Source organism: Melanotaenia boesemani, chromosome 18 (genome assembly GCF_017639745.1).
Source record: "Melanotaenia boesemani isolate fMelBoe1 chromosome 18, fMelBoe1.pri, whole genome shotgun sequence".
Lineage (NCBI taxonomy): Eukaryota > Metazoa > Chordata > Actinopteri > Atheriniformes > Melanotaeniidae > Melanotaenia > Melanotaenia boesemani.
The window spans coordinates 3,786,330-3,811,417 of NC_055699.1; the positions used below are offsets into that span (position 1 = coordinate 3,786,330).

The following is a 25,088-nucleotide window of genomic DNA, read 5'->3' on the forward strand; positions in this document are numbered from 1 at the left end:
TTGTAATGGAGGTGGTGTTTTAGGAAAAAGTTAGGTCTCCCAAAGTGCAGTGTGTGATAATATTGTCATGGATTTAGTGAACCAACATATAGTCCACAAATAAACTCCAGTTGTTTGTCTTTGTTTTCTTTTTAGTGAATAAAACTCAATAAGTTGCCAGTTTGCTTTTGCAAAGTTGAATATAATGGTATTTCTTGAATGTATGACAAGACTTCTTATTTTTTCCTTTATCTGGACAGATTTTTGTGGTACACTTTGGGAACAAGTCAACAAACATATTAACTCCATTGTATCTTTGCCAAAAATAGTCCTTGGTTATTCATTTTGCAGTGAAAAAAAAAGTATGAATTTCTGACCTTGACAGTTTTAGGATCTCAAAAAAATCTCCATTGTACTGTCTGCCCTGATTCCTGGAATAAAAACAAAACAAACAACAACAAAAAATAAACAAAAACAAAAAAAAAAAGAAATCTTTGAGGGTTGGAATCGTGGTTAGCAAACAGTCTGTATAGCCTTAGGTCCTGCATGTATATATAGCAGTCAGCCTCAATACTGATGACCCAAATCAGACACACCACTCATAAATCATACACCAGAGGCTGTGGCCGAATTTTTATCTGGGTCTTTAGAACAATGAAGCGAGTGCGCCTGTTTCTCTTGCAAACATGATCTATGTCATGACTGTGCGCTAACTTTACGTTGTATATTTTTACTCCCTTTTGTGAATGTTTGTGGAGTCATTAGCACCCCATTAGCTGCAGCATGCTCCTTATATCTAACACTTTGTTCACACCTCAACTGTTGCTGGATTTAATTTATCAACATTGTTGGGACAGAAAAAGGCTTTTAAAGACCCTCGTATTGTAGAAAAATAGGTTTTTAGAAAAACAAATTTGTCAGCAGAATGTGCATGCAAAAGTAGAAACTGTCCAGGCATGCAGCATGAACACTGAGTAAACTGGGAACTGACAAAGCCTGTGGCAAAACGGTATGAAACAAATCCCAAAAAATCCAAACTGGTGTAAATAGTTTTTCTCATAAAATGTATTTTTGTCTGACAGAAAGCAGCTTTTAAAAAAATAGCCAAGCCAAAAGTGCACCACCTTTGTCTGGTTGCTTCTAAAACCTGGATTGAAATGATGTGTTGTCCATTTGAGGTGTGAAAACTGTTGCACTCATAATAGGGCTGTCTATGTACTTTCACTAATGCACCTGTTCACTGTTCTCTTTTAGTCTGAGAGCATAAACAACACTTATATCTCTGGTAAAGGCCTTCCGAACCTGTCAGCTAGGATGCATTTATATTTATATTATTAACAATTAAGATTATTTTTCAGAGGAAAGCTCTTCATGATTACAGTTTCCCAAATGGTCTCTAAAAACACCAGTTTTACATGTCAATAGTTTCACCAAATGATTTTGAAGTTTTTGCACTTATAGTTATTGTGATTAACGACAGCAGTTAAATGGACAAAATGTACCACAAAATGTGAATATAATAAAAGTATACAACTGTAGAAATTAGTTAATGCAACATAAACTGGATGATTTTCTCTCCGAATGCCAAACATTCTGCCTTAAGTCTCACAAATATGTGAATTTTCTGCTTTCATTTCTTGCTGGTGATCATAAATTGATGGCTTTTCAGGTCTGAGTGTTTTAATTACCACTAAGCTTTCCAGCTGTACCACTTCCTGACAAGCCACCGCAAATATGAGCAAAACGACTGCCAACAACAAGAGAGCGTCGTGTTAGTTTCCGCTCATTTCGAAACAAATACACAAAGACAGACGCTTGACAAAAGTGTTTCAATGACAAAAAACTGCTTGATTTATGTTTGGCAACCTCCCAGTGACAGATGCCTAGTGGTAACCATGACGATTATAAAATGCAAAGAACATTTTTCAATAATTCTGTCAGAAGAAAGTCATGAAGCATAAATAACTGATTGTTGTCGCGTACAGTTCTGATATACTGAAACAACAGGAGAGCATGTCAGAATGAGTGTCAGACTTTAAATTTTCATTTAAATTTGTGTTTTAACATTTAATGGCAGCATAGTTGACCTTTTGAAACCCGAGGTTCCCCAAATGGTTTGGCCATTTTGGAAACCTTACCTGAACTGTCCATACTAAAACCTCCCTATTTTGATCGGTTTCACCTTATTACAGTTGGGCCTTGCAGAGATGATGTTGCCGTATTGTATGATGATATGATAGAGGTTTAGAGCTTCAACGCCATTATTCCAAAAATCTATTCGTATTCATACTGAGAGTGTTTGACTTTTTTATTATTATTATTTTAGAGAAAGCCTAAAACTTTTTCATTTGTGTCATTTTCATTTATTTTTCACATATGGACCAACGGATAATTTCACATCTTAACAAATCTCACAAGTGTTCGCTTCTCCTTTTTTTTTTTTTCGAGTAGAGGCCCAAGAAATAGGCACAAGGCTCAAAATGTTGAGAAAGGTCATATGAAGTAAATATCAAAGCTTTATAGAAGTGATTCCTAAAATCTTATTACAACAATCAGCATCCAAGAGCTCCTCTAAGCCCCTTTAAATCTACACCTTTTCTACCACAGTCATAATTAGTTAATGTGTGATGCTAATGGAAGATCGAGGTATTGAAGCTTTCGAAACAGATCAGCTGTTGACATATGAGTGGTTCATGCACTGCTTCATGTGTCCAAAAACCATAGAAGAAAACAGCAAAACTGCTCTGCTTCCTGATCATTTCCATGCAAGGCTGCATACTGTACGGACAGACTAGGCATTCATCCATCCCAGATAAAGCAGAAATTGCTGTTTCCTCGATGCTGTTCTTCCATGACCTGAAGTGCATTTGCTCTCTTTGATAATCCCACATCTTTATTATTAGTTTTTTAACCTTTCCAAGTTTATCACTTTTGTTTGCTTTTTACATTCAGCAGATTTGGTAAGTATCTAAGTTTCATATCTGGTGCAACTGAACTTCTTCCCGACTTTTGTTTTTCTTTATCATGCCAACATAGCTGCAAATTCAAAGAATAATTTATTTTCAAATGTCTGATGCAGTGAATGTGTGCTAAAAATAAGAGTGGGAAACAGGTTTGTGTAAATGCATTTGGCTTCACGATGACCAGGTTTCATTCACAGCTTTAAACATTTGCTAAAAGGAATGCAATCACATTTCTGCCTATGTGTGTTTTAACCTTCCTCTTGTGTTAGGATCGGCACAGACCTGTTTTTAGAGATTAAATTAATAAAAGAACCATATAAATATGGTCAAGAGGAACCTCCATTTCACCAAAATAAAGCAAAAACCTTTAACCTTTATAACCTTTGTGTTAGGGTTGGTTTTGACCCAGTTGTAAAAATAAGATTATAAAGCTAGAATTAGAGCCAAAAGTGAAATCACAAGTGCATTGTCATCCAACACATTGACACCCTGCTCCTCTACCAATCATTTGGGGTTTAGAGGATTCTCTTTTTGTGTTGTTTTCCTGTATACCTGCACACAAACAAACAAAGCTGGGCATGTCCAGCGTTCTGTATAGATTTGGTGACTTGCAGAGTGCACATCTCCAGTTTCCATTATGCAAAAAACGAGAACATTTTTAGTGAACTAAGCTTTTGTTGAAAATGGGCAACAAAGCCATACAGATGAGTGGCTTTATAAGGAGGAAGATAATGTGTAGTATCATCCAGAAGACACATCTGATGAGTCTGATGAGGTGGTTACTATTAGTGAAGTTGCAACACCTGAGAGATTCAAACCCAAAGATGGTAAAACCTGTTGGAGGTCAATATCTCATGATGCACCAGGAAGGTCAGCAAATGACATCAAAATGACCCCTGGAATCACAAGGTTTGTTGTGTCAAAAGTCAGTGACATCAAGATATGTTTTTAAACATGATCTCTTGCTTTGAGAAACTGAAGGAAACAAAATTGCTGGAAAAAAACAAAACAAAAAAATAGCAAAAAAAAAGCACTTTTTGGCCTTCTTCTTGAAACAAATGTGTATGAGTCAAAACTGACCAACAGCATAGCTGTTACTGTAGTTAATAATATTAAAAAGAAAATAAATTAAACAAATAATAGATGTGTTCTAATGCTCCTCAGTAATAGTCCGGTAACGCAACAACCTTTTATTTATTTATATGATTCCCTTGAGGTTCATTTTACCATCTTTTTAGGTAAAATTAAGGGTCATACTGACTAAAAAATGACCCGGAGTCCCACACCAAAAGCATTCAAATCAATATTTTCATGAATAAGGAAGCCTAACAAGATAACCAAGAGATAAAAAAGAAAGGAAACTGGATGATAGATAACTGATAGATGGCGGGTCAAAACCGAACCATTACCACAAGAGATGGTAACAGAAAACTAACACAAGAGGAAGGTCAAGCCATGAATCTACACACAGCTTGAGGATTCTGTTCGCTGGAGTGGGTAATCATGCCTCAGACCTGGAGGTTCTAATTTTTCTGCTAACCACCCTATGCATGCTGGAGGTCTCTGTTATTAGCCAGTTTGAATATGAAAATAATGAAAGTCTGTCAATCAGGAAAAAGCTGGAAGAAAATAGCAGTGTGTATTCAGCTATCTGTTTTCTATTGCTACAAGCTTGAAAAAATTACGTCTTTTATAGAAAAAATTGCATAAACACACCTCAAAATCCATAGATGGGCAAGGTCAAAAGTTTTTTATGAACCACACATCTGTGGAAGGACCTCAGATAATCAGCCAGTCCAAGAATTTCACAAAACAAAAAGCCTTTTGCAAGACGAATGGAATAAAAATCCCTTAAAGACCTTAATAAGTTAAGACTGCCTTTAAAGTGTGTTTGAAGTGTGTGATATTTGCCAAAGGGTCTAAATGCTAATTAAAACTCTTACCTTGGCTTTTTTTCCTTTACCTTTTCTTTTTAATATTTCTGAACTAAAAAAAAAAAAAAAAGAAAATAGAAACCGTAATATTGCTTAAAATATTATGGAAATGTCTCAGTGACTGAAAGGATTCTCACATTAGTGTTGGTGTAAACTCGATGTCTGTGGCGTTCCATCCTCCCCTCCCTCCAACAATGCTCCTGTCCATCTTCTCTGCACAACATCTAATGCAGCAGAAACATTATAAGACATACTGCTGTGTTATCTTTTCCTCCCAGGTCTCCCTTTGCTGCAGTGGCAGACTACTCTGTAACCCGAAATAATGTCATTCAGCTCTGCCTGGAGCTCACCACCATTGTACAGCAGGTGTGTGGAATTGTTTGTGTGTGCGTTTTGAAGGCTGATAGCTTTTATTCTCCTCCACTTGAAGTGCGAGGCTGAGGGGAGCTGCTGTGGGTTGACATATCCCCCTAAGAGTGGTGTGTGGGTGTGATGCAGCAGCCTTAGAGTCTACATCTTTGAGAGAGACTCAATTCTTTGCTATTTATGTCCTTTACAGTCTGTCTTTTGTATGACTGATGTGTGTATAAATAAAAGATGAATGTGTCTGTTTGTGTGGGTGTGTTTTTATCTGTGAGGGGTTAGATTGTGCAGGTGGTTGGGGTTCAGAAATGTGAGGCCCAGACAGCTTACAGAGATACTGTAGCAGCCTGAGATGGTGAATGTGTGCAAGACAGCATGTTCTGCTTGTGCTACAATAAATTTCTCTTTTCCCTCAGGACTGTACGGTGTTTGAGACCGAGAACAAAATCCTTCATGTGGTGAGTTCCTCTTCCTTAGCCAGCTGTCGCTTATTTGTCTCAATCCCCTCATACTCCCTGAAAATATACTTTTAATGGTGTTTCCAGTAGCTTTGTAAATGAAGAATCTGCATATCGACAACATTGTCATGTTTGTGTGTTAAGCTGGGAGCTACAGCTGAATGTGATTAGCATAGCTTAGCTTAAAGCTAGAAAACAGCCAGCCTGACTCTCTTCAAAGTTGTTGTTTGTTTACATAGAAAGAAATTGTTGTAGGCAATGTTTGAGGATGTTCTTCATTTTACTTTTACTGCAATTTATTCAATCTAAGGGAGGAAGAGTCCTGACTGTCAACATCTTACACACTGTTTACATCCTCACTCTGATTTTCAGATTTTGTCTTTTCAGTTACTAGAAACCAATATATTTAACAGTTGTAATCATTTTAAACTTTATATCAACATACACGTATCTGAAAAAGAAATTACACTCTCTTTTAACTTAGTTTTTTGAATCAGGAAATAAAAAAGTCCTTGTCCTTAATGAGTCTAAAAATGAGGTAAATACAACTGCATATAAACAGTAAATGACATAAAATTCTTAATATTTATTTAAAAACTAAGATAAAATCCAGATGCAGTAAATAACAAACTATACCAAATAATATGACAGCTTGCAGCAACAATAACTGGAGAACTTTCCTGAGCAGTGTGGTTGCTTCAGTTGAAGGAGTTGAGGAATTGGTTTATACACAGCTCTCCAACAGTCTTGCAATAGCATTTAACTCCGTTTTTTAACTTTGACTTTTAATTATTCTGGCTTTGTTTTATAAAAAGGTGGATCTGAATAAAGTACAAGATCTTTGTAGCCAATGCTCCAGAAGTCTAGTACAATGTACTTCTTGTAGCATCTTCTTTGGGTAGATTAGGTCAAAGTGGAGATGTTAATGTACAGCAGAACGTTTGGAGAAAACCAAACACATCACATCAACATAAACATAAACACCACATACAAACTTTCAAGTACGGTGGTGGAAGGCTGATGATTTTGGTGAGTTTTGCATTTAGAGGAGCTGAGCACCCTGCGGTCATTGAGTCAACCATGACCTCTTCATACCAAAGTTTTGTGGAGTCCAGTGTGAGACCATCTGTCTAATACATAAAGCTTGGCTGGAACTGGATCATGCAACAGGATCCCAAACCCAGCAACACACCTGCAACAGAACTGCCATTTTCTCTTTAGAGAAGGCTTTCTGCTTGCAACACTTCCAAACAAGTCGTACTTGTGCAGTCTTTTTATAAATGTACTATCATGACCTTTAACCTTGAGGTGAACCTGCTGGGATGTCCATTCCTGTGAAGCTCAACAAGTATGTTGAACGTTTTCGACTTGTGAATGAGTTCTCTCTGTGTAGAATGATGGACTCTAATGGTGTTTTTCCATTTCATGGTACCATATGGTTTCCATGTGCTTTTCTTTTATGGTTTTCCATTGTCTGGAACTGACACTGTCATTTACTTTTTCAGTGCTCTTCAATTACACGGTACCATCCGGTACAACTCAGAGCATCTTTCCCTGGCTTTGAATTCCATTACAGACAGTGCCATCTTAATGTGGGCGGAATCTGGTGTTTTTCTGTGTGAAGCTATGATGACGCAGACAAGATGCATGACTTTGTCGTGTGTGTGTTTATTACAATATAATGATTCAGATGACATTTTATCAAAATGAGGAGTATAAATGAGTGCAGAGTGGTTGTTCCACTGAATTTCGCTTTTTGTTCTGGAGCTTAAATATCCGCTGCCGGTGATCGTAAGACTGAATTAGTTATCTATTCACTCAAATAGCTGTAAATCATGTTAATTTCCCAGCAGAGAGGTTAAAAGTGCCTCACTGAACAAGCGAGTCTGTTGGTGTGTGCAGCTAGAGTTGTTTAACCCCATAGGTGATGGCTGTCTGACCAGTATAGTATTGGCTCGGCACACTTGGAGCTAAAACTGAAGTCAAACCCAAAAAGGTAGAGGTCAGTTTTGGCACCAGTCAATGAAAAAACCAAATACTGATACCATATGGAAAAGCACCATAAACTGTTTGGAAAATCCCTCTAACCCCAGATTAATGGGCAACATCATTGCTGATGTCTTTCCTCCTTGTCATTTTGTAAACACACACCTGAATTCTGCAGACCAGCAAATTACAGAAACTTCTACTTTTAGAGATTTGTTCACACCTGCTGATGATCAATTACTCAAACGTATTTGATGAGCAGCACCTGGCTGTTAGTGACCTGATTAATTCCACTGTAAGCAGTGAGGGTGGACATATTTGGTAGTTTTTGCTTAGTTTTTCTTAAATGAATATTCATATGGTGAAATACTGGGTTGTTATTTACATAATCTTAGGACCGGATGGCTGTTTTATTTCTTGTTCTGATACAGAAAATCTTTGAGTCCAAAACAGGAGTAAGTTGTCCCAACTTTGTCATATGACTGTATATTTAGCGTGACATTTAAAACACACACTCTGCTGACTTACAAAAACACAAACCTTTTCTTGTAATATTTTTAGACTTTTTGGTACAATAATAGTCCAGTCCTCTAGTATGGTACAATAGAGGTGAGTCACAGTTTTAAAATAGGTTATCTGCAACGTATGCTTCCTGAAAATTGACCTTTATCTCAGCAGCCATTTTGAGTTGTCAAACACAGGTGTGACTAATGGCATTGGTAATTGCTGGACCGGAGCCATCGTTAATGTGATTAGTTTCACCCAGTCTTACACTGTTATGACAAATCAACACATCTGCTGTGAGGTGGACCTTTGAGTTTAATTCATCAGGGACTAAGAAGCAGGATGGGCTACGGTGCCAGCAGGGCTGTAGAGACTCAGTCACTGAGATTTATTCAGCAAAATGACACATTAAGCATAAGATGGGCTGACTTTTTACAGGTAAGAAGAAGAATAACTGGAAGTGCAAATCTATAATAGGTTTCCAACACGAGTTCATTGTTGAAACTTTCTTGAAAAAAATTAGGGAACATCTAATGGAAATCATCCAAAAATACAGTCAGCAGTTTGTTATTTCAGCCTCTGTCTTCCAGGGAAATATTGTTTGGAAGTGTTGACAGATGAACGCAGCAGTGTTGTCTCTGCCAAGAAAATGTTATACTCATGGGGACCACAATTAAATTTCCTCAGTAAAATTGGTTGATATTTATTTTACAGATATCTCTGAAATAAACAAAGATATATTTGTAATTAAGGTTTATTGATTTTTGTAGTAGCTTTAACTAAAAACTCAAACAAAAGAAAACAGATTGTGACTGCTGGAATACATCCACCCCTTTGTTTAAGGCACCGATACTGTTGTGTAATACAGTTTGTACTATATAGATAAAACATATATAAATAATGAAGAGAAATATTAGTCTTAAAGTTCTCACATATTAAAAAAAGTCATAAGAAACACCACCAACAAATGAGTTTTTCTTCTTCTCTGCAGTGTAAGACTCTGTCGGAGGTGTGCGAGCACATTGTGTGCGTGTCATCGGACCCGTTGGTGTCGCAGTCGGCTCACCTCGAGCTGGTTCATCTCACCAACGTCAAACAATCTGAAGGCCTGGTAATGTTTTCCTTTGTCTGGCTGGAGTTGTTGTCACCTCCTCCTTTTTTCTTCTTTCTGTGGCACTTTGTTGTATTATGTGTCACCTTTTTAAAGCTCTTTTATGTTCCCTTTATGTATAACAGGTACCTCCATGTTAAATGTTGTCAAACATCTCTGCTTACATACATGTGTCCATCACATTGGCGTGATTGTTAGACTATATATCCACTAGGGGGAAGTGGAGATTTTAGAGTTCACATCCAATTTCAGATGTCACTTTCAAACAATAGCTAACATGGTGATGGTGGAGGAGATGACGGACATAAAACCAGGCAGGGCAGGAGACGGCGGTGGTCTGCGTGGCCATTACATCCCAACTTCTTGTTCTTCTTTCTATCTTTCACTGTGAAACACTGTTACTGTGGTTTAGAGTTGTACTACTCCATTAACTACATCTGGCTGCACATCTGCAAACTCTTTAATAATGAAAATACTCATGTAAAGGATGCAGAAGACATGCAGAAGACCTTGTCCATATGTGTATTAACTGTAGAGCATAAATGAGACTATAGGCCCCAAGAGAAAAAAAAAAGATAAAGAATATAAATAGTGAATCCAAAATCTTTCCAGCAATAAATCCAGTATTTTTAGCAATAACTAAAATACTGTAAAATGCAGTGTGTTAAGGTTGTGCATGCAGCATTTGAATAACTTTAATGGAAGGAAATAAAAAGAGGGCACTAGAACGCTATCTGAAAATAGTATGCATGAGTGACACACCGTCCATTACGCAACGTAGTTTTCTGAGCCAGCTGCACTGATTTATAGTTTCATAATTAAAAAACAAAAACTTTTATTTGGATTTGATCTAGTCAGGAATTTTTAAAATACCTGAAAATAATATTCAGTTTTACATTTGGTTGCTTTGCTGTTGTGCCTCCGCTGTTGTGTGCTGCCAGAACCGAAGATGTTGTTTCGATGATGGGTTAATTCTCATTTCCTTCATAATAGATTAATATACTTTGTTAGGAAAGGTTGTTTTCAGCAAACTGGTGAGTTGTTTAAACACCCATGCCTCAACTCAAGATGTTTATTAAACTCAGTGCATCAAACTGAATTGTGAATAATAAAAACAGAATTATGAAATGGATCATCCCCACTGTCATGGCAGCAATAAAGAAGTATGAAATTAGGTGTTAACCCAGGAAATGCTCATTTTTGAGCTGATCATAGTCCTTTTGCAACCCATTTGTGCTAATCAAAGTAAAGGTTTACACATTAAAAAACAGACTTGGGATCTGGATGGTAATATGGGTAATATAGCAGTAATAAAAGAAATGAAAAACAACAGTTCATCCTCCCTCCACCGACCTGATGTAACACCAGTGTTACATCAGGTCAGCAAATTTCAGACTTGTCAGGTGCAGTGCTTAAATTGGTGAAAATGGCTGTCACAAGACCTGGTCTAGGAGGAGATAATAAAGAGTACCTGCGTTAAAAACAAACAGTGAACATCAGTTCAGGTTAGAGCTCAGCAGCAGACACATGAGAAACCTGGGCTGTGGTCGGATGTTTGTGAGGAGCAGGGATGGTGAATGGATGGTATTTGAGCTGTGATGGTGGTGTAAGTTTAAGTCAACACTTAACTAGCACTGCCACCACAGCATCCTGCAGAAACACTCAGTCCCATCTGGTTTGAGCTTAGTGAGGCCATAACTTGTTTTTCAACCTGACAGTGAGCCAAAAAGCACTGCCAGGCTCTGAGTGCTTGTCGCTGTTTTTCACACTAGAAAAACCCTTTAAATGAGTTTGGCTGGTGCGGTGCAATATTTCATCTTCTATGCTCTCTCTTCTGTCCATCAGGGGATGTACATCAAGTCAACTTATGATGGCCTCCATGTGATCACAGGAACCACTGAAGGGGTGAGAGATTTATAATCCTATTTAATGCACATTCACACACCAGCAGACAGTTGCTTTATCTTTCGATTCCCCACAAAACCTGGGGCTGCAAAAAAAAAAAACAAAACAAAAAAAAACAAACAAAAAACGAAATGGATTCATGCCCAGAATATCAACAAATCTGAAGCATTTGTTTCCACAACAGCCTGTAAAATTCCATATTGATGACTCATCGTGATCATTGCTGTGAACCTTCTCTACACTGCCACACAGGGATCAATAAGCTGTGATTGATTCATAGTTGTCTTTTATTCTCTCTGACTTCTTTGTCTCTGTAGTCTCCGGCTGATCGCTGTAAGAAGATCCACGCAGGAGATGAAGTCATTCAAGTCAATCACCAGACTGTGGTGGGCTTTCCTATCAAGTGTTTGTGCATGCTCTAAAAAAATAAGTGTGTGTGTATGTGTGTGTTTATTCATGGCTTTGAAATCATAGTAAAATGAAAACTAAAAACTGAAGGCTATTTCATCTGTTCTGATCCTGTCTATGTACATAACAGATGAATTTTCTTAACAGATTAAAAAAAAAAAAAAGTTATCCCCGTGGTGGATGACGCAGCTCATGGAGTACGGATTAAAGATGGGATTTATGGCTCCTTTAAGGGAGCCGCTCCTTTCAATGAGTCACTCAAAAGACCGGCTAGTAATTATTTTTTAAATTTATTTATTTATTAGAGTTTAATCAGGGGTAACTATTTTTTGTCAATAAAATAATCACTGAAAACAATTAGAAAGTAAGATTTGGATCAGAATAATTCAAACTTACACACCCTACCAGTACATTCTCTATTGGTGGGAATTATTCTCAAATTTTAGTCATTTCATTTGGCTTTTGCTTTTTATAGTAATCATTCCATAAGGTGGCTCTATATCCCCATGCTTTGACAGTAAGATCACTAATTTGCATTTGAAAACTAAGCTGGCGACAATTAATTTCCATGCAAGACAACTTTACTCCAAATTTGTCCACATGTTAAGATTTTATTAATGCAAAACACAATATATAGGAATAATAACTAAATAAAATATGTACCTATACAAAATGTACCATACAAGATTAAAATATATATATATATATATATATATATATATATATATATATATATATATATATATGTGTGTGTGTGTATATATAATGAATGAAATGAATGAAAAATACTTTATTAATCCCAAAGGGAAATTCAATATTGTAGTAGTAGTATTTTTTTTTTTTTTTTTTTTTTTTTTTTTTTTTAAACAATCACATTAATTAATTAAGGGCTTTGTTCTTCAGCCTGATAGCTGCTGGAAGGAAGGATCTTCTGTATCTCTCTGTCTTGCATCGGACTTGAACAAGCCTCCCACTGAACACACTCTGTTGTTTCGTCACGGCGTTGTGTAGAGGGTGTGAAGGATCTTCCATTATCTTCGTCAGCTTGTACAGAATTCTTTTTTTGATGATCAACTCCAGCGGCTCCAGAGTTACTCCAAGCACAGAACCAGCTTTCTTGATCAGTTTGTTAATTCTTTTCAAGTCTCTGGTTCTGATGCCGCTGCCCCAGCAGATTGCTGCAAAGCTGATTGCACTTTCAACAACAGACCTGTAGAACATTTGCAACATTTTGGTGCAGACGTTAAAAGATCTCAGCTTCCTTAAGAAGTAGAGTCTGCTCTGACCTTTCTTGTAAATGTACTCAGTGTTGCTTTTCCACTCAAGTCTGTTGTCCAGCTGAACTCCAAGGTACTTGTATTCCTCCACCACCACCTCCACCTCCTCTCCCATGATGAAAACACTTCTATGTGTGTTCTTGTTCCTCCTGAAGTCAACAATCATCTCCTTTGTTTTCTTGGTATTCAAGATGAGATGATTGTCACCGCACCATTTCACAAACTGACCGACCAGTTCTCTGTACTCTGCTTCTTGTCCATCACTGATACACCCAACAACTGCTGAGTCATCAGAGTATTTCTGCAGATGACAGAACTCAGAGTTGTACTGGAAGTCTGAGGTGTACAGCGTGAATAGAAATGGTGAAAGTACAGTCCCTTGTGGTGTTCCAGTGCAGCTGACCACCATCTCAGACACACAACCTTTCAGTCTCACAAACTGTGGTCTGTTTGTGAGGTAGTCGTAAATCCAGGTGGTTGTGGAGGGATCCACCTGGAATTTCTGCAGCTTCTCACACAGCAGAGCAGGCTGAATCGTATTAAAAGCACTTGAGAAATCAAAGAACATGACCCTCAAAGTGCTGCCTGACTGGTCCAGATGAGAGTGGGCTCTCTGAAGCAGGTATATGATGGCATCTTCAACCCCAAGCCCATTACGGTATGCAAACTGTAATGGGTCCTGAAAGGTGTTCACCTGCTTGCTGAGGTGAGCCAGTAAGAGTCTCTCCAGGACTTTCATGACGTGAGATGTCAGGGCGACTGGTCTGTAGTCTTTTGGTTCAGCTGGTTGTGGTTTTTTAGGCACTGGAACAAGGCAGGATGTTTTCCACAGCACTGGGATTCTTCTCTGGCTCAGGCTGGTGTTGAACAGGTGCTGGAGAATCGGACATAGCTGTTTTGAGCAGGTCTTGAGAACTCTGGGACTGACACCATCTGGACCTGCAGCCTTGTTCTGGTTCAGTTTCACCAGTTGTTGCATGACTTGGTTACAGGAGACAGACAGAGTGGAGGTGGAGGCAGAGGAGGTTTCAGGAAGTCCTGATGTGGAGGGAGATGAGGTTGTGTCTAGGTCCTTGACTGAGCTGCAGGGTGACAGAGTGGAGGTGTGACAGGAAAGCTGTGGGCTCATGGAGGGTGTGTGGCTAGTTGGGGTTGAAGCAGGAGGTGAGCTAAACCTATTGAAGAACATGTTCAGTTCATTCGCTCTGTCCAGACCTCCATCAGTCTGATCCTCCTTTATCCCGAAGCCAGTGATCTTCTTCATTCCTAACCACACATCCCTCACATTGTTTTTCTGAAGCTTACTTTCCAACTTCTTCCTGTAGTCCTCCTTGCACTTCTTCATTTGTGTTTTAAGTTGTTTTTGTGTGGACTTCAATAACTCCCTGTCTCCATCCCTAAAAGCTTTCTTTTTGATGTTCAGCAGCTTTTTCAGGTCACTGGTGATCCAGGGTTTGTTATTGGGGAAGCACCTCACTGTTCTTGTTGGAACGGTGCTGTCCACACAGAAGTTAATATAATCTGTCACACACTCAGTCAAGGCATTGATGTCATCTCCATGAGGTTCACATAGGACGTTCCAGTCTGTAGCCTCGAAGCATCCTCTCAGAGCATCTTCAGCTTCATTAGACCAGGTTCTAATAGCCTTTCTAATGACTGGTTGTTGCTGAACGATGGGCTTGTAGGAGGAGGAGAGAAGAACTAGGTTATGGTCTGATCTTCCTAAAGGTGGCAGGGCAAAGGAGCTGTATGCATTTTTAATATTTGCATAAAATAAGTCCAACGTTTTGTTTTCTCTGGTGGAGCAGCTGACAAACTGTTGGAAAGTTGGTAGAGTTGCAGAGAGGGAGATGTTGTTAAAATCTCCAGAGATCGCCACAAATGCGTTTGGATGTTGTGTTTGAAGCCTGGCCACTACAGAGTTAATGACATCACAGGCTGCGTCTGGAGCGGTACCAGGTAATATATATACCGCTACTTATATAAATATAAATTAAAAAATGAATAAACCTGAGTGTCATCAGCACAGATTTTAGTAAATGTTTCGATAGGACTTTTACCAAACAGGCTTTCTGCCCATAGATGCATCACATGAATGAAGCGTGTTGGACATTAGACTCCTGTGATGGCGCACATGTGAAAGCATGAGATAAGAGTGGATAATTTGTATATTTAAAATGAATGCCTCACAGCTGCGACTTGGTTTCCATCGTTTATTTAAAAGAGCCGTTCACAGGAATCGATTCGTTCATGAACGTGAGATCTTTAGTATAAATTTACCAGACCAATACAATTATTTATTTATTTTTTTATTATTCTTTCGGCCTCGAGAACAAGAACAAATTTCTTGTTTCTTGTGGAGTATGTAAGAAGCTTAGGAAGAAAGGCAGATGAAGTTTGATGTTATGTGCCAAACGAATGAGGTCAGCTGATTACCTGAACATACTGAGTGAGCAGGTTATTTCATCAATGGATTTTTTTTTTCTTTCCTGATGGCACAGCCATATTCCAAGATGACAATGCCAGGATTCATCAAGCTCAAATTGTGAAAGAGTGATTCAGGGAGCATTCATCCATCCATTTTATATACCACTTATTCCAATTCAGTGTCATGGGGAAGCTGGGGCCTATCCTAGCAGTTAGTAGGTGAGTGGCAGGGTGAAGACCCTGGATAGGTCACCAGTCCATTGCAAGGTTCAGGGAACATGAAATTATTTTCACACATGGACTGGCCACCACAGAGTCCTGACCTGAACCCCATTGAGAATCTTTGGGATGTGCTGCAGAAGGCATTGCATGGTAGTCAGACCCACTCGTCATCAATACAAGATCTTGGTGAAAAATGAGTGCACCATCTTGTGACATTGCAGAAGCAAATTGAAACAATGCCACAGGGAATACTGTCGTAAAAAGCGGTCCAACAAAATATTAATACTTTTTTTGGCAATGCAGTGTACCACAAGCATTTAAATGTAATGACAACAGTGGATGCAGCTCTGCAGCAGAGTATGAAGCAGCACCACACACATCAACTAACTTTACTCACAGTAAATGCTGTAGAGGATTTACTTCTACTTTTGGATATCATCCCATCCACTAATCTTCCAGACGTTTACTGTGTTGTGAATGTTGTAGATTTTAATTTTCATGTGCCACCCCTCCAAAACATTTCAAAATGTTCCAGACTGCAGTGCATATCCAGAAACGACTTAAAACATCTGATGCAAAACAATTTTTTGTTCCCTGGTCTTTATTATATAAAGACTACTTAGCCAAGGCTAAAGATATAGAAATTATATATTTTAATTTAAAAAAGATGATCAATAAGTATGCCAAAGAAGTGTTGACTACTGAGAATTCCTTTGCTCCTAGTCATTCTGTAACAATATGTGCTTGTTGTTTCATATTGTACCAAGCATGAAAAATTAAACAAGAATCAACAGAGACGATCTCTCTCTAGCTGGACAATACATCAAGAAAATCGAGTAAACAAATGAAAAAAAGAAGAAGAATATATATATATATATATATTGTGGAAAAAATATCTCTGGGTTTATTAATGATGCCCCCAGTTTTGCAGTCTGACCATACGGATGTTTAAATTGTCCTCACAGATTTACAAATACACATGAATAAAAAATAAGAACCAGGTTCTGTAGAAATTTTGCTTCATGTCTTGATTCTGTTGCCCCTAATGGCAAGAAATTTGTCATTTCTTAGTTTATTTAGCTTTGTATCTCATGTAAGTTTTTTTTTATTTAGTCCTTAAAGTAAATTCCAGATGTTGTTTTTTTCTAATATAAATAAGATCAACACAACACTGCACATGCATTTCAATCAGAATATCCAACCCTCTCTGAACCACCTCCTGCATTATAATCAGGTTCCAGCTTCGTGAATGCAGTTATGGTACGAGACCTCAACTACTGAATCCCAGTGGCCATTTATGTTTGTTTGTTTGTTTTTTTTTATAGTGTGTTTTTATAATAATAATAAAAAAAACTTACAGGCAAAAAGTGTAGGCATGGCTTTTTGTAAGTAGTGGGTAAAAAATGTAAAAAGATAAGATGCTTTTGTTTTCAAAATGAGGGCAGGTTACATCACATGTAAGCTCTATAGATAGATTTACCACCTCCACACCTACTTTCCTTTCACAGAAGGCTCAACAAGCAATCACGACGTGGACAGATTTCAAACTTCAGGCTGCATATAAATGATACTTATCAGAGTATAAATGAGACTTTGATTGTTTTGCTGATTATCCAGAGGCTGATATTTTCCAGCATGTTCTCTGACTCTCAGTGGTCTCGGGTCCACAGGTGGGCTGGCAGTTGCGTAACCTGGTCGGCTCACTGAGGGCCGATAAAGGCGTCGTGTCCCTGACCCTGAAGAAGCGTCCACAAAGCACTCTCAGCTCGGCCCCTGCGCTGCTGAAGAACATGCGCTGGAAACCCCTGGCTCTGCAGGTGGGACCAGTTCTACCTTTTATAGACTTTATCAAAGCACTGCACTGGCCCACATAATTCTCCTGCAGGACTCCCTCTTCTGTTCGGACGCAACCAAAGCGTGTAATTGGGTCAGGGAGATGTGGCTCAGCATGGGTTTGTTTGCGAGGTAAAATACACCGGAATGAATGGGAAGAGGCAAAATGATCAGCACCATTTACCCACATTGGGTGGGTGTATCAGCTGGTTTTATGTGTGTTCACTGTTGACATAAATGATAACACAGCATGCACTAGTTCTTGTCAAGCTTTGCTGACATGGTGACTAATTTATTTGGAGGATAAAAAAGAAATGACTGTGACACATTAGTGTTTTTTTTTTTGTACTACTTTGTCATAACCTGCACCTCCTCTCAGTCACTTCCTTAATCAGTTTTTAAGCTTAAGGATGTTTCCCAACAAAAAATTGTATACTGTCTAATGTGTTGCCACTTTCTGTCCTGTTTTTCTTTTTTTAGGTTAGGTTAAAGATATCATTCCTGATCATAATCAGTGAAGCTCTTAACACAGTCGTTAGTTGATGTAGCACCAGGAAGCCCATTAAATCACTATTTTTTAGCGAATTCTTAATTTTGGTTTTTGTCCTGTTCCCACATAATAACAACATATGTTCTGCATGACCTGATCACAAGTGGACATACTTAAGTACAGGTGTGAACTCACTCTGGAAAGACTGAAGATGTATTCACATCTGAGCCATTCTTATACACACAAATCCCTCATTGGCCATATTAAATGACCACTTATTGACCAGATATGACCCCACTCAAGCAGTCAACTTTCCAAAGGAATATGTATGTCTGATACATACCGCAGTACCATGACTGCTAAATTACAAATCCTTGGTTTCTTTCCAGTGTAAGACAAAATATAAGTGTGTGATTTATATGGAGGGGCAGAATTTACATCTTTAGGCTACTTTATTCCTTGTTTTGATCTGCTTGATGTGCATTTAAGAGATGAAATATATTCAAGGAAAGCAAATGCAGAATAATTTCTTCGCTGCAGGAGTGAGGAGCCGAGGAAGCATAAAAAACACCTCATGAATACTGTAATTGAACAAGTTAAAGTACAGTTGCAAATATAGGATGTATGCAATACATGACTGACTTAAAGAAAATGAAGAAATAAATGGATTCCATTAACTTCATCTACTTTCCACAGCCAACCAGAAGCCCAGGCAGTGGCTCGGCCACACCTTCAGGCACACCCACTAAAAGCTCTGCCCTCCAGGACCTCTACATCCCCCCTCCACCTGCCGAGCCCTACACACCCAGGTATTTTCTCTGTTTCTTTCACTTAAACTCTTGAATTTAAAAGGAAACAAAGTGGAACCACTGGCAGCAAAGACAAGCTTTGATGTTTGCTGGTAAATATCTGCCTCTCATGTTGCCATAGAGACGAGACAGGAGCCTTGTCTGGAGATGAGGCATCTCGTAACCATGGTGGCGTCAGCGTTGCTAAGCGCTCTGAGTCACCAAACTCCTTCCTGGATCAAGAGTCTCGCCGGCGAGAAGAGGAGGAGCCTGTGTACTGCACCACACCTACATACGGTTCGATCTTGTGATTATTGAGTGTTCGTGGGTGAGAGGGGGCGCTGAGTTCAGTCTCATCCTGCTGAGCTGAACCACTTCTAAAAACTGTTATGAAGGTGGAAAAACAGAAAGTAATGGAGCTCATTTACTGCAGATGAAATTCCTGTGGTGAGATGAGCAACTTTAAGGTTGTTAAAATCACATTATTCTTCTCTAGTTGAAGCTCTTTTTAAATCTGTGTGAATATAATCACTTCAAAGAAGAAAGCATCTGTTTTTCTTTTACTGTTAAACAAATCACACCAACTAATTTTTGCCCCATAACTTAAAACTTTGTCATGCAACTTTGACCCATCTGCAAATCCTATGTTAAGATCTGTCATTTCTGTGCACTTGTAGGCAGGCTGAGGCCCATCTCCATGCCTATGGAGTGCAACTGGGTGGGTGACTATGAAGACCCATCCAAGCTTAACAGAGAAAACCGCAGAGGTGAGCACTGGCGTGTGGAGGTTATGTCTCCTGAGGAGCCGCTAAGATATTATTTACACATTGATGTCTCTTTAAATTATAAAGAGATAAGTGTGTGTGCCGATCAATGTGGTCCTTTCTTTTATTTTCCCTGTGATTAGCATCACAGAGGAGCCAAATAGGACAAGGTGAGAATTGGAAAGAGATAAAAAGAGATAGACAGTTGATACAAAGGGAGAGGAAATGAAAGCCATTTGTGAAGAGAAGAATAGAAGAGGCAGAAAGAGAGGAAGGGAGGGATGAGAGGAGGCTAAAACAGAAAAAAGACCATTCTCCCTGACCTCCACCTGAATCACTCACACAGTTGCCATAGCAACTCTGACAGCAGCTCTTCTCGGTGTCTCACTTTCTTCTGGTCGCTGCCTAGCAACCAGGGAAGGACAGGAGGGAGGAAACTGCAGAGAGAAAGAGGTAAAGAAAACCTGAGTTTGGAGAGAAGGTGGAAAGAAGTTAAAGAAAGGAATCCAGAGCACATTCCGACTTGTGTCTTACGTTTGACTGAACCTCTTTTCAAAGCCACTAGACAAATCAAAAAATATTATATGTCTAAAAATGATGTAAATATGCATATAAATGCATAGTTACAGACACTCACCCAGCTTATTTTGACCAAAACTTAACCAGGGCATGTTAGGGGTTAGTTGTAGGCATGTTAGGAGAAATTATTTGGATTTTAACCTCTCGTTAGTCTAGGCAAACAGCTTTGTTGAGAACATAATTTTTCACATACTTGCTTGTTACCAGAAGATTCAACTTGTAGGCACATTAGAGAACTCAAACCAGATGGACTTGCCAGATTTGTAGGGTATAAACACGGCGGCTCCTAACAGAAGCACACTGTAAAATTGGTCCTGATACTGTTCCTAGTGGTTACTCGCATACCTTAGCGTGAAAACATTTTGCTTTAATTTTTAAGGATGTGTACACACAGTGTTTCAAACTCAAAATATGCGAGGCAGCCATGATAATCACACGTACACATAACTAAAAGCTAGTCCATTTTTGGCCTTAGAATGAACTTTCTGCATGATATTTTGAACTGAAATTTTAGCTAATGATTTTGATCATGATGAAAAATTAAATTAACCATGGATTTTTCATTTGTGATCTGTGCAGCAGTCACCACACACAGTCTCTTACAGATAACTTAGATACTATATTTTATCAGTTATGCTTGTGTGTTTGGTTTATGGTATAGAAATGTTTTACTAAAACAGTCCATCCTGTAATCTTAATAATCTAAGCTCTTTGCAATAAACTTGTTAAATTGTAGATGTACTTATGAACCATGGCAAATTTACAAACCCTCCATCCATTTTCTATACCCACTTATTCAGGGTCATGAAGGCTGGAGCCTAACCCAGCAGTGAGGCAGAGTGGAGCCTAGACAGGCCACCATTCCATCGCAGTGTTTTTTTAAGCTGCAATTATGGTGGCTGGATTAGTGTGTTTGATCTTTTAATGTACAATAATGGGGGAATCTTTGTATGATTATTTCCCATTTATCCTCACTCCTTTTGTGGTTGTGCTGATAAGTGGAAGAGCTACAAACTGGCTGCAGGATGGACGTCTGTGCATCTTCTTGTAAAGCCACAATACCTCCACATGACGCGTTAAACAAAGTGAAGTCATGCGGCTTGGGCATTAATGTCTTTAAATCAAGTAAAGCAGCCTGGGGGGAATTTAAATCCTTTTTTGTCTGTGCTAGATGTTCAGTCTGAAGTCTTTCTGTTTCCTTTGTACAAAGCTGCAGTTGCTTTTATATTTAAATTTAATGTAATCTTTGACTTAGAATTGCACAAAATCAATAAAAACAGCAGTTGGCAGGTAACAATCAGATAAGCTGTGTAATCTCAAAGTTGCTAACAAAATGTCTGTTATTCTTTAAAAGGAAGATTTGCATTTGATCACAGTGGGGGCTTAGCATTTTTAGATCTCATCACAAGACTTGGTTAAACCAGTGCTGATGCTTTGATTAAAGGTTAAAGTCCTTGTTTTTGTTCTTCTCTCATAAACAAACTAATAAACAAAAAACAAAACATTTCTTCTATAAACAGTCTTGCAAAAGTCTTGCTTCCAATTTATTATTTTCTTGTCCTGTTCGTGTTCCTGTTCATGACCATTTTTAGTAGAATGTGATCTTCTTTTCATTCAAGCCTAATAAACAGAATAGGGCAGTGTGGGGTCGACACATAACAGGCAACTTTAAACACTTTGTTACCAGTAAACACACAATGTGTTCCTATTTCTTTTGTTGCGTCTACAAAAATTGCCAAAGTTCGACAGACACCAAATAGTCATTTGGACAAACAAGGTGATTCTCAAGGAGCTATTAGCTGAAAACTTGTCATACCTTGGCATAGTCTGCAGTGTGTACTTAAAAAATAGGAATAAGTCGGACAAGTGGACAACCAAAGATCTGGACTATCTGGAGCAGATGAACAGTATCCTAAAATGAAGTCCTTGAGAAAAAGTAAAATTAAACAAAAGTCTGATGTAGGACCTATGAGTCTCATCTGGACTCATTTAATCCATCTTCACTGCCATCAGACATGGCAAATTAAAATGCATTAAATCTATGCACATATTTCTTGGTATTATAACCTGCCTGGTTGCCACCTGGATTGCACTAAAGAAATAGGTACAAGCCTCCTTTTGGATATTTACTGCATGGGTGATAATCTTTCAGCTAGCTACAAGTTATTTAACCCCCAACTGATGCAACGAGTGGCTTCTCATTTTTTAAACAATTATTTTGAGAGACACATCCGGTGGTCGTGGAAAATATGTTAGTCTGTTTAAGAAGGGTCAGATAATTGGCTTGCATCTGGGGATGTTGCAGTTGGTGAAGTCTAGTTTCAGCAACATTATGTGCCCAAAGAATGAGATCAGCTGACTGAAAAATAAATGCAAAGCTGGTTTGAAATAAATCTTGTGACATTGCAGACGCTTGCCACAGCGAATGCTGCCGTCATCAGAGCTAAAGGCAGTCCAACAAAATATTAGTATGTGTGGCCTTTTTATTTGGTGGTGACTTTTTTTTGATGTGCTGATGTGTTTCACAGAAGCCTCACTGATGCGTTACGTTGGACTTTCCGGTGGGGATGAGCGAACTGGTTCTGAAGAGTACTCCTCCCACACGGCTCGTCCGGGCAAACGGTCTAATGACACAGCAAAGCGCGCTAAGAGGCGGAGCCATCACAGCCAAAGCCCTTCCCACTATGTTCTTCAGACAAATCAGAGAGATTCACCTCCAAGAGACCCAGCCTCCATTTATCATGTAAGGCAATCCTTTAGATTATATTTTGCTCCTTTCCTTAATATTTTTAAATTGTTTTTTTTTTTTTTTATCTTTGATTCCTTATTGTTATAATTTTTGTTGTTACAGAAAATAAGTGAGAGTAGCTCTTTCTCAGGGTTGCGTTTGCTCAATAAATTATGCAAATATCTGCAGGCAAAAGGTTTTTTGAAAGCATTCTTGTCATTGTTTGGTTACTTTGATCTATTTTATTTGTTTTACAAATCATGCTTCAGCAACTTCTGTCACACACCCATAACATAACACATGGCACACACTGGCTGAAACCACAGCTTGGCAGATCTGAGGCTGAATCGGTTTTGTAAACCTTTACTTAGCAATACTATAAAACTAAGCAAACATACAGAAAATAGATCAGTATCTCACTGGAAATACTTTAATTCAGCAAAATCATGTAAGATTACACATGAGAATGTATAAAAAGCGATACGTTAGCTTAAGACTAACATCTATAAAAAATACCAACGCAAGCTAGCAGTTAGCATGCGCAAAGGGACTAAAGGGATTAAAACAACTTCCATTAATAACTTTTTACATCAACCAAATTCTGTGTTCAATTACAAATTTACTAGAATATGGACAAGCAAATGTTTTCTGAACCATAAAGGAGAACATGAAAAACATCTTAACGTTTATATTCTGTCTGAACTGACTATGGAAAGAACAACGGGACAAAACACTGTGCTTTACTGCACGAAATTCTGATACCAGTATCATATGATAGAAATGTTTCTTGATTTTATTGGAAAAATAAAGTTCAATAATGAAGGTGAAAATAACGGAATCGGTTGTTTATGATGTTTGTCAGTATCAGAACATTCAGATTTAAATTCTGAAATAGTTATAAATAAACAGGAAGATCATAATTATCTGACTGCTTGTATTTATTGACGAAAAACTAGCAATGTGCAAACGTCACGACCACACGAACAGAGGCCTCGTTATCAGGTCGTGTCCATCATGTCTCCAGCCTCTTCTCTGGGATTTTGAACCAACTGGTTTTGTCAGTAGCTACGTTTATATGGACAAATATTCCATCTGTGTGATTGAAATCCATCTGATCAGAGATTCCAGCTGACATGCATGGGTGCTAGATAAAGTGATCCGATAAGTTGTATTTACGCAATAGACAAATTTAATACGATCGTAACACTTTTGACATGCACACTGCTTACTAGCGGGGAAGAAGAAGTGTTTTCTGCCACAAGTCCATTTAGTTTTACTGCCGCTATTGTTCAAGTCTTCCCTGAAACTCATGACGTCACGTAACCCCCACGTGGTTCAAGCATGCGCAGAAACAACATACACCACAGAACGATCAGAATGACTTTATACATCGTTAATTTTTTCCCTGCTGATCCGATCGTAAAAAGGTTTAAACCACTCCTCTCGATCGGATTGAAAATTCTTTCTGATCAACGCGATCGGATCAACTAACATGTTTACATGAGACCTTTTTACTTTGATTGGACGTTTGATAGGATTAAAAGTGCTCCATGTAAACATAGCTTGTGTCTCAGTCAATTACAATAAAATTTGATAGTAGCACAATAATTATTCCAGCTGCATATTAGCAGCAGCTAATATTTCCTTTATTAATAAACACTGAGTCAAAGATGAGACACGGAGACCCGTGACAGCCGTGGAGTAATGAAGTCCTGTCAGTGCTTCCCTTCAGATGCATTTCAATCCCCCAGCCACCAGGTGGCGATGTTTGACTAGACCAAATGCTTCAAAGCAGCAAGTTAAATTCACAGCAGACATATTAGATTGACTAAGTTTATGACAAAGCTTCGGTTTCGCCCTCCTTACGATTTATATAAAATTCCCACCTTGTTTACAGACACGTGAACTGTTTAGTTGATTTTATTTAGTATCAGGAGTGTAGAAGTGTTCGTCTTTATTTATAAAGCAGCTTTGTTAGCAGTGGTGTTATCAGTACAACGGAATTCGCGCTGGATTTCACAAAAGCATACACATACACTAGGTACTCATATGACTCTTATAAAGTTCTGTTAAATAAAAAACACAACGGCTCGTCATCCACAAGATTATTTTCTCCATCTTCCCCTTTTTGGTCGTCTCTGGCTGCTAACTTCAGTTTCATGCTAATTGTATAGATCTGAAAGTAACCTCAATCTACTCATCTCTGAGTCTAGATCACCTTGTAATTTGTATTTCTAAAATAAATACCTGCACAAGTCTGAATATGTAAATGATCCTGCAATTAAAAGAGGGGGCTTGCAGAGCTTAATGAGCTGTTGCACCTGGTCGATTGACTGGAAACATGGCCCCAACAATAGAGCTGTCAGTGG

At 38.5% G+C, this 25,088-nt stretch overlaps 1 protein-coding gene across 4 annotated transcripts in view; it reads left to right on the forward strand.

Moving 5' to 3' along the window:
* cnksr2a (connector enhancer of kinase suppressor of Ras 2a) overlaps positions 1-25,088 on the forward strand; it is a 92,531-nt gene that overhangs the window by 22,361 nt on the left and 45,082 nt on the right. For all 4 annotated transcript variants that reach the window (XM_041967561.1, XM_041967563.1, XM_041967560.1 and 1 more), the window contains exons 4-13: positions 5,155-5,242; positions 5,656-5,697; positions 9,179-9,298; positions 11,144-11,203; positions 11,521-11,589; positions 17,208-17,354; positions 18,557-18,669; positions 18,791-18,945; positions 19,326-19,415; positions 22,520-22,734. In XM_041967561.1, coding sequence (XP_041823495.1) covers positions 5,155-5,242; positions 5,656-5,697; positions 9,179-9,298; positions 11,144-11,203; positions 11,521-11,589; positions 17,208-17,354; positions 18,557-18,669; positions 18,791-18,945; positions 19,326-19,415; positions 22,520-22,734 — 1,099 coding nt within the window. The remainder of the gene's footprint in view (positions 1-5,154; positions 5,243-5,655; positions 5,698-9,178; positions 9,299-11,143; positions 11,204-11,520; positions 11,590-17,207; positions 17,355-18,556; positions 18,670-18,790; positions 18,946-19,325; positions 19,416-22,519; positions 22,735-25,088) is intronic.